The sequence below is a fragment of the Ctenocephalides felis genome, unplaced genomic scaffold (genome assembly GCF_003426905.1).
Source record: "Ctenocephalides felis isolate EL2017-DRISC unplaced genomic scaffold, ASM342690v1 CF-g0.4_SCAFFOLD_03347, whole genome shotgun sequence".
NCBI lineage: Eukaryota > Metazoa > Arthropoda > Insecta > Siphonaptera > Pulicidae > Ctenocephalides > Ctenocephalides felis.
This window is the reverse complement of record NW_020539501.1, coordinates 1-11,157: the sequence shown is the minus strand read 5'-3', so window position 1 is coordinate 11,157 and position 11,157 is coordinate 1. Positions and strand designations below refer to the sequence as shown.

General features: G+C 30.2%; 1 protein-coding gene across 1 annotated transcript; it reads right to left on the bottom strand.

The window, feature by feature from the left end:
* Positions 1 to 411: 411 nt before the first annotated feature.
* On the bottom strand, positions 412 to 2,859 carry LOC113382182. Its single transcript, XM_026620722.1, has 2 exons — positions 1,338 to 2,859; positions 412 to 1,208 (listed from the first exon to the last, which is right to left on the bottom strand). The coding sequence occupies exons 1-2, from the start codon at positions 2,857 to 2,859 to the stop codon at positions 412 to 414; spliced, it is 2,319 nt and encodes a 772-aa protein (XP_026476507.1).
* Between the last annotated feature and the right edge of the window lie 8,298 nt (positions 2,860 to 11,157).

Sequence of the window (11,157 nt, the reverse complement as noted above, 5' to 3'; positions counted from 1 at the left end):
CTCAGTTCGCTTCAAATTCGGACTCTGGGGAAGAAATGAACTTCAAAACACAAATAAGTAACACTTGCACTGATTAAAAGGTATTTATTTCATTAAGTAATAACTAATGATCGAAATATATCACAAAAACACGTATGGAAAGTACAAGTAAAACGGTGTACGTGACCAGCCAACGCGAGAGAGCTTGTTCACCCGTCAGATCAGCTATCACATCCAAATCTTTTAGGATTGCCAGAAAAAAAGTGTTGTCTGAATATTAAAAATATTCTCTGGCGCCATCTAACAGGTTCTGGCGCAAACATATTCCCCAGTCTAAAAGGGATACCTTTTATAATCCTGTATTTCTTGATATCGGTTGATAGAAAAATAATTCACTATTTTGGAAATTGGAATGTCTTGTCACAGTTTTAGTTATTGAAAAGGTAAAGGACAAAGTTTGACCACCGGTCGCTTAACTAGTGTGTCTCCAATTTTGACTGATGCTACTCTCACTATTCCATCGTCGCCTGGAAAAACTTCTTCGATCCTTCCTAATCCCCAATGTAATGGTCGTGTATTTTCTTGTTTAACAATTACCAGATCATCCTTTTTTATAGGATTGGTTACAGTGTTCCATTTTTGACGAACCTGTAATTCAGTAAGATATTCTCTACTCCATCGCTTCCAGTATGATGCGACTATTTGGTCTAATAATTGCTTTCTTTTCGACAAATTTAAGTTTTCATAATCAACCGGCATATCCGACAGTGGTTCTTGCATCAAAAAATGTGCCGGTGTAAGGGGTTGTGGATCCGATGGATCGCTACTCTGCCAACATAACGGTCTTGAGTTTAGTAAAGCCTCGATTTGATTGAGAACGGTAATAAACTCTTCGTAACATAATATTTGTGTGCCCATAACCTTTAACAAATGGTTTTTTACTGATTTAATATTTGCTTCCCAAATGCCCCCAAAATGTGAAGCATGCGGTGGATTAAATTTCCATTCGATGTTATGTGAAATTAAGACTTTAAAATTTGTTTTATACTCATCGGAATTTAACAGAATATATAAGGAATCAAGATTATTTTTTGCACCTATAAAATTTGTTCCACAATCAGAATAGATGCATTCAATGGGACCGCGCCGAGCTAGAAATCGTTTTAAGCAATCTAGAAACGTATCACTTGTCAAATCAGAAGCTAGCTCGAGATGTATAGCTTTGGTAGCTAAATAAATAGAAAGGCATATAGTAGTCTTGTATGTTCGAAAGTGAAGCGTTATATGGAGGCATAGAATATCAATTCAATCAAAATTTCATGAGAAAGAACATTTTTAATAATATTGCGTAAAAGTACTTGAAGGTTGAAGTAAATTTGATATCGAACCCATTATTATATAACCCAGTCGGGTTTCTAGTGCTATAGGTGAACCTTGACCATTTTTCACCTTATTAGTACCCATAACTTCGCTGAAAACATCACATCCTAATATGCCGTCGACCGTTTGAGGCACATAAAACTTTAGATCCGCTAGTGGGTACTTCAAGAATGATTGGATTGATGATACTGGAATCGTGGTTTGTGGTTGTTTTCTCACAATTTCTTGCACAACGTATGCACATATTGGCAATTGATAGGGATTGATTGTGGATTTTAAAGTGAAGTTAACCAATCCTATTACGTTTTGTGACAAATTTCCTAATCCAATTACTTTGGCTGAAACTGGTTGAACTTTCAAATAGGCCTTTCTACACCAAGCTAATGTAACGAAATTTTTATCACTTGCTGAATCAATTATAGTACGTAGTGGATTATTTTTCTTTTTGGTAGAAACCGTTGTTACAGCTGTCGGCAATATTGTTGTATTATGCGCAAGTTTGTTGTTACTGGTAGTGCATAAAACTGTATTATTAGATTTCAAATTAGACGGATTACCTTGATTTGTATTCGCAAGATTCTTATCAATATGCAGTAATGTATGATGCGGTTCCTCACATATAAGACAAGTTCTATTCGATCGACACGCAACTGTCGTCTTATGGCTTAAACAATTCACACATAGATGTAATTTCTGAATAATTGCTCGCCGATCAGGAATATTCATTGCAAGAAATTTTGAACATGTAAATGTTCTATGTTTTTCCCGGCAAACAAGACATTTATAATCATATTTCATGAATGATGACAGTCTAGATGTTGTATTTTTATCATTAGGTTTATCATCTGTGTAATTGTTAGTTATACTTGTCATACCATAAACTTGATTTTTCGCTTGTTGCGACTTATGAAGAAATTTGAGGAGATCTTGGTATTTAGGAAATTCTCCTTGATAAGAATGCTCAAATTTCTCCTGCAAAATGGGATCGAGTTTTGAGAATGCCATAGACGTTATCATAAAGTCAAATGCATCTTGAAGATTTAATTGTGAAAGGGCTTGTACGGCTGTATCGAATTGTTCCAGAAATAGGTCTATTTGTGATGATGTAATAGTTTTAAACGATAAGAGCTGTTTAAAGTAAGTGGTGGCTAAATATCTTTTATTCTGGTATTTTTTTAATAGTGCTTCCCATAAAATCGGATAATTATTTGCAGTTGGTAGTATGAAATTAAAAATTTTTAATACCGAACCTTCTAACGCACCTTTTAAAAAATGAAATTTGGATACGTTATCTAATCTTGTATTTTCATGAATTAATGCTCTAAAGGTTTCATAAAATAAAAGCCATTGTTGTATATTGCCGGAAAATTTTGGAACTTCTATGGATGGTAAATGATGATTTGGAACACTGTCCGGTATTGGCGAATTACTTATATTTTGATTATCCAACATTTTTTCTATATGTTTGATTTTTCCGTACAAAATTTCCAAGGCCCTCATGTCGGCATACTCAAGTACAAAACTCGGATCCTCTAAATATCTTAATTTGTTTATTTCGTCGCTTAATTTTATGCATTGTTCTCGAGCATTTTCAATAAGGTGTAATTTTTCAAGAAATTTTAACTTACTTGCCGTATTGGTGGTAATTTGTTGAGAAATGTCATACGTTTCTTGTATTATTGAAAAATACATTTTGCTCTTCGCTGTCATTCGGTTAATCTCTGCACCCACGTCAAATTTAGGTGCCATCTGGGATTTTATTTTCTTAATATATTCAATAAATCCCAATCAAAATTAGGATCCCGGCGTCGAAGGACCAATGTTACGGATGGGGGTTGGTTAGACCCTTTCGGAATAGCTAATTGAATTCGACTCAATAACTATTCCAAGGAATTGATAGTATTGAATATATTAAGTAAAATATTCGACGTTCTCTACGTGCTCGGCGGTCTAGTCGGATGGCGGCTTCGAGTTCGGATATATTAGTTCGCTTCAAATTCGGACTCTGGGGAAGAAATGAACTTCAAAACACAAATAAGTAACACTTGCACTGATTAAAAGGTATTTATTTCATTAAGTAATAACTATTGATCGAAATATATCACAAAAACACATATGGAAAGTACAAGTAAAACGGTGTACGTGACCAGCCAACGCGAGAGAGCTTGTTCACCCGTCAGATCAGCTATCACATCCAAATCTTTTAGGATTGCCAGAAAAAAAGTGTTGTCTGAATATTAAAAATATTCTCTGGCGCCATCTAACAGGTTCTGGCGCAAACAAATTTATTATTTATAAGTATACTACACATGTATTTTACGTTTGAATTATTTAATATATAAATGACAACACAAAAAACATAATAAGACTATAAAGACTTTATTTAATGAATAGTTCTTGCATATTTTGCAATCTTGCTACTACTATAGTAGTATTATAGTAATAATATATTATTACTATCTCCCACAAAAAATCAACAAAATAGAAGTGACGCTTATAATTTCTAATTTCTAACTTTAAATTTTCACGCTGCATAACTCGAATAATTAGAACGAAATACCGATAGCCTAATACTGCCAATCACCAAAAAAATGAAAAACAATGTTAAGACATTAACGTATATCTTTAAGTTAAAAGAAATCTTTAAGTTAAAAGCAATAAAAATTTGTTGAGAGATTACCTATTACCATAGATAAAAGAAGAGTATATTGCCTATTACCATAGATGACCATAGACTTTTTAACCATTGACCATTTTGACCATTTAGTACTTGCTTATTTATCTATGATTTAGTAGATGAAGAAACTATGACGTCACTTGCTGATTGAAATAAAACATATTAACACCACCTTAAATCAGGCTAAGAATTTTGACATTTGCATATTTCAGCCAGCATGAAGTTGGCGACGAAATAGAAGTTAGACGTCAAGTTGAAATGTATTGGATTCATAACTTTGACAGCTAAAACCTGTCAAGATCATTATTATCATAGCCAAACAAGTATTATTATTATTATATTGTCTAATATCAAGATGATAGCCTTTATCTTAGACAATATATTACGTTAAAATACAATATATCTTGTTCCCTCATAGCAAATATTGCAGAAAAAACGAAATATATCTGTCAATTCCAAGACCGTATGAAGTATTTTGGTTTAGTATTATAACATCAGAAGTGTTTCAATTTTATTTCATTTACTGAACCTTCTATTTGTTGTTTGTTGAGTTTTAGTTAGCTTCCACTGAATTAAGGTTAAGATCGTAACCAAACCTAATAATGTATTCAACGTAACCCTTACAAAAATAATGAATAAAATGTAACCCTATGCGTAAAACGTAAGCCTAAATTATTTTTTAAAACAAAATTATAACTAAAACATTGTATAAAATCTAAGCTAGACTTAAAATAATGAATAAAATGTAACCCTATGCGTAAAACGTAAGCCTAAATTATTTTTAAAACAAAATTATAACTAAAACATTGTATAAAATCTAAGCTAGACTAAAATAATCTTTGAATGAAAAGAATCCTAAAACATAACCCTAAAATGTAAAAATTAAAATAAGAACTAAATAGGCGCGTAATCAAAAAGCCAAAGCGAATAAACTTGAACGGACATAAAAAAATAAACACAAAAAGAATGAATCATAACGAAAAGCTAAAAAATATTAAATATGAAACAAGTCTACTTAATAAAAAACAATACGCCGACACAACGCTGATATAAAAATGAACAAAATGGCCGACGCGCTCTTGACATCTGAAATGCTTGACAGCTTGATATCAGTCTTCGCCGGCAACTTCATGCTGGCTGAATTATGCAAAGTCTTAGCCATGGCCGGTAATCTCCGAACAAAACTCTGTAGCTCGATTTTAGTTTGAGCTGCTCTCCCTTGAAGCGCTCTTGCAGCGATTTGGCACTCATCTGGTAAGAATTTCAACGCGGGCAATCAAACAATTTCGAGAACGTTCGGTTGCGTTTATAAATGATTAGGATTAGTTTGCAAGCAAAATGTCGATGTGTTACGTTCCAGGGTGCACTAATACCAAAAAATGCAAAATTGCATGTATTTCCAGCGAGAAATGACAAAGTACGCAATAAGAATAAAATAACCAAACATTAATCACAAATAAATATTGTTTTGGATATTGTAGACGTTTGCTATTTGGCTGGTCCAAACTAGTGTTTTCTACTAGAACCTATGTAGTATGTAAAATGATTAATAATATTTACGGGCCTTATACAATAAGTAAGTATTTTTATCAATATGCATACTTCAAAATACTTGCATCTATTACTACTAGTCTGATATAAGTTTTTATATAGCATAATAACTGAGACATTTAACAATGATAGGAATTTTAAGGTTATAGTTATTGAAAGATAAAATTGCCGTCAGACTAACCAACTCACTGATAGGTAAGTTTTTAAGAATTATTCTTGTACTAATAATAAAGGTTTATAATAAATGATTTAACATTGATTTTTGTCAGCAGTTTTCTCTTGGAAGTAGTTATGAAACGGGTTTACTAAACACAAGTATTGATATGAGATGAATAAACAGGGAAAAACATTAATAAAGAAATTACAAGCCAGTCTGAAACATGCTGAAATATTTGCTGATCTCCCACTGGCATTGAATAATAGTAATCATAATGATATATTAAGTCGGCTAAGAGAAGATACTGAATTATTAAATGGAAAGAAATTCATGCTTAATGATAAAATTCTAGCTAAGGGGTAATTTCGGTTTGGCTATGTTCCACGAAAAGTTTGTGAGTAGTGATAGTTGCATTTTGATATTACACAGAAATATTATTATCTGCGTTGTTTAATGATCGTAAAGATAATCACATTGTACAGATTGACAGGAACTGTCAAATGGAAGAAAGTATATTTGCTAATCTCTTTTTTATTTAGAGGAATAAAACTCCATTAACGTGCACCCCTTATTTCTGATAGAGATGTTATTCTTAAATGTGTTATTGAAGATGCCATAAGAAAACTATTAAGTACTTGTACATTGCTATTAATAATTTCCTTTTTTTATGTTAATGATGATAATGACATTTTGTTCAACATTCAAATGAACATCAACACTAGTCGTAGAAAATATTAACAGAAACAAAACAGTAACTTAATTGTTAATTAGCATTATTCGAAAAAAATATAAACTGAGTTGCTTGAGAAGATTATCGTATGCATTAATTTTGCAAATGATTTTTAAATATATTTATTTTTTACTTTTTATATGAATATAATTATTTTTCTCTTTTTAGTTTCTAGAAATTTTGTTACTTTTGCGAATAATGAAAGAGATCCGATAGCTTCTCAAATTTTTGCAAATAATGAAAGATATCCGATAGTTTCTCAAATTTTTGATTTATTTATTATTGAGATCGAATTATGAGATGTGTTTAAATTATTTATCTTAATCTAATTGTAATTATGAGTAATCTTTGCTCTAGAAATATACCTATAAATATAGATATATATATATATATATATATATATATATATATATATATATACATATATATACATTTTTATTTCTTTTGTGTTTAGCTTATAAGGATGAATCTTTTGTAACCATGTGTGTAAAATACTATTGTTAAAAATAAATGTTTTTTAAAATTCAATTTCTTTTTTTTTTAATTTTGAATTCAAACGGTCTATAATATTGGTGCATTTCTATTGGCTATGTGCGAAGGCATGGAAGGGGAAGTCAAATCGACCGAAGCGTTCGTAGTGGCTAACTTGGAGCACTAAAAGGGGCTATTATAAACAAAATTTAAACAAAAACACATAAAATATTTATTTATTTCAAATTTAAATAAGATAATTAAAAATGAGCCACCATAGCTGTTCTGTAGTGGGCTGTAGAAATACCAGCAGAAAAAGTGACTGCAAATTCTATACATTTTCTACAGCTAAGTGGAAAGAAAATCAACGGGAAAAGTGGATCGCAGCGGTTAGAAGAATAAAGTAAGTATCATAACCTTATTGTTATAAAAATACAATTCGGAGTATTATGAATAGTTGTAAAATTGTTATGTTTAGCAAAAAGAAAAATTATAAGTCAATAAATTGCTGTATTATCAAAATTTAATGCTTACTAAAAAAATTTTTTGTAAAACAATGTAATTAATACAAGCCTGAAATAATGAAAAATACATATTTATATATTGTATATTGATTATGTATAACTATTATCTATATATTAATTACATTTTATTATATAATAATTGTAATTTTATGATTAAAAAAATAAAAGTATCACACATAGCGAAAAAATGTTTATTTTGCAAACAGTTTAATTAATACAATGCTCAAATAATGCGAAATATATATTGTAGTGTTGATGGATCACCGTGGGTTCCCAAGCATTTGAGTGATCGGTCGAGGTATTGAGTCCTACCTACTTGTCAACAATTTTTCTTCAATAAGTTATTTCGAAAAGTTAATGTAGTTTTTTTCCTGCAATTTTATTTGATGGGTCTTGTCTTTATAATAATGTCTAAATTATGTCTTTATAATAATGTCTAAGTCTTTAGTTTGACCAAAAATTGAATAAATTAATTCACTATTTACTTATTCTATTGATAAAATATTATTTATCATTATTATCATATTATTATATTGTTTTTATTAAGAACTATTCCGAGTTTATGACATAAGCTTTGAGGCACTTAACCTTACAAATATTTACTGCATTTCTTTTATTAATTAATCATTATACTTAACAATGTCTTAAGTACGTTGAAGTAAATTTAATAATTTCAATAAACATTCAGCGTTCACATGATTACTGTATCTTGTTCATTATTATTTATAACAATTATTTGATATCTTTTTTCTTTAACAAACATGTAAAACCCATGAAAACCACACACTGATAACCCCAATTAGTTCATATTTATTACGGCGCTGCATGGGCGCTGCAGTCACGCTCGGAGCGAATAGTATTTTTGTACGCACCCGTTCTACGATCGACGCGTGCGCACCAAGGGAGAGCAGCTCGAACTAACCCGGCAAGTTGACAGTTAACGTGGCAACGAAATATGCCCCGAGAGAGCGATCTATATACTCTTTTTTTATCTATGGTCTTAGCTTGATTTATGCCTCCTAACATATTACAATAATGTAACCATAGATAATAAGCATAATGAATGTATATAATACAAATGAAACATGACATTTAATCAATCGGGAGATTTCCTCGTTTGTCAAATTGTAAAAATTGTACATAAACAACAAATAATTATTTATTTTAGAGTTATTTAATCCTGAAATCCTGATGATCATTAATATTTTTTGTTCTACTAAAGTGAAGTTTGTAAATTTATATTTACCGCCTATGCCTATACTCCCGCGGTTGGTATTAATATTTTTAACGTTATCCAACCTGATCTCATTCTTATGGGTGTGAGAGTTAATTAGAAATGTCAAAGTGTTTCGAAATATTTTGTATTTATACAAAACTATTATAAATATACATTATATTCATTATTTATTCAAAACATTTAAATTAATTTATACCTTAACTTTTTTAGGTATTTTAAATTAATTTACAATAAAATTTATTTAAAAACGTCGAAAATGTCTGAAGAACAGAAACAATTTCAAACACAACAATTAAAATTGAACCGATAGATTATCTTCAAGTGAAACAAGAATTGGATGATTACGATAATAATTATCTAGAAAACGACCAAGTATATCTACAACGATTTCTGAAATCTGAGGTAATAATCGAAGAAGAAAAAAAGCAAGAAACGTTTGATGAGCAAAATGAAGAAATCTTTAATTCAAATATTGTAGTGGGTAATGCAAGCAAATCGTTTGAAGAGTTCCAGAAAAGAACACCCATAATTTGAAACGCCATGAATGTGAAATATGCAATAAAACATTAGCGACAAAACAAACATTAAATCAACATAAAATGATTCACACTGGAGAATATCCTTATAATTGTGAATTATGCAATAAAACATTTGCAACAAAGTCAAAATTAAACAGACATAGAATGATTCACACTGGAGAATGCCCTTATAAATGTGAGACATGCAATAAAAAATTTAAAGAAAAGCAAAAATTAAACCGACATAAAATGATTCACACTAAGGAACGCTCTTATGAATGTAAGACATGCAAATGAACATTTACAACAAGGCAAAACCTATACCTACATAATGTGATTCACACTGGAGAACGTCCTTACAATTGTGAAATATGCAATAAGCATTTACATTGAAGCAAAGCTTAAGCCGACATGAAATTATTCACATTAGAGAATACCCTTATGAGTGTGAATATGTAATAAAACATTCACAAGAAAAGGATACTTAAAGCTACATAAAATGATTCACACTGGAGAACATCCTTATAATTGTGAAATATGCAATAAAACATTCACAACAAAGCAAAATTTAAACCGACATAAAATGGTTCCACTAGAGAACATTCTTATAATTGTGAAATATGCAATAAAACATTCTCATCGAAGTACAGCTTGAACCGACATAAAATCATTCACACTGGAGAATACTCTTATACAGTGGTGCCCTCGGATAACGCACTTAAATCCTTCTGGAAGAAGTTCTTTATGAGAATTTAAAAAACAAATTAATTTCTTCTGCTTTGTGTGTGAATCTCTGTGAATTTTGCTTTTTTTTCATGACAAAGTCCTTAATGTCTGCACTAGAATGAGTTGACAGGGCTTTCATATCTTTCGTTTTTTCAGTTTTCTCTCAAAATTTTCCCTAAATTTTCAAGATGAGAAAGTGTTTATCTAATAATAATAAGTGCTTTAAGTGTGAGCTTTTTGATCTAACAAGTATATTAACATAAGAATGAATGAACATCAAATTGGCCTGACAATGACCTATACTGGAGTATGATGTTATAATGTAAGAAGCTGACAAAAGAAATTGGAATTAACAGTGAAATCATCTGACCTTATAATCTTCTTTCTTTTTACAATTTAGTGAATTCTAATGTGCAATATGTAATTGTTAATAAGATAAATATAAGTAGAATAGATGAAATTCATTATTAAATATTGTTATTAAATTGTATTAACTGTTGATTATAACTACATTTTCGAATCTTTGCAAACTTAAATATTTGTTGTGTTTTAGAGAAGAAATGCTCTCAATAACTTCCCATAGGATAATTTAATGAAAATTATGCATATCTTCATTAAAGGGTTTCTGAACATTTGCATACTTCAGAAAAAATAGAAGTGCGTTTACGTTTTCGGGCGCACGGATCAACCGATTTGAATGGTTCAAAAAACATTCGATTCCTATTGATAGTGAGATATGCTGATTAGTTTTTGGCAGAGACAGGTCCAGCCGTTCCGGAGATACTGAGCAAAGAGTGCAAGGAGCATCCGTTTTGAATAATCCAAAAAACATTCAATTTGTTATGACTTATTTGTTGGGGGGAAAAGTGGTGTTTAATTTTTTGAAAAAAATGGCAGTTTTGAAAGAACTAAGCATCTGAATTGAATGATTTTTAAAAATCTGCTTTTGGAAAAATAAAATATTTCAAAATTTTTTGTTTCAAATTTTTTTTTTTTTTCAAAAAATGTTTTTTTCGAAAATAATTCAGATTTTAATTTTAATTCTGGCTAAGTTATAAAGCTCACTTATATACTTTTTTAATGAAATAATTTAACTTTGTAATTTAGTTTAGATAATTCTTATAATTATTCTACAATGTTACAGTATTATTTATAATAATCTATTTGAAAACATTTAAACATCTAGACCGTTTCCTTATAAATTAAA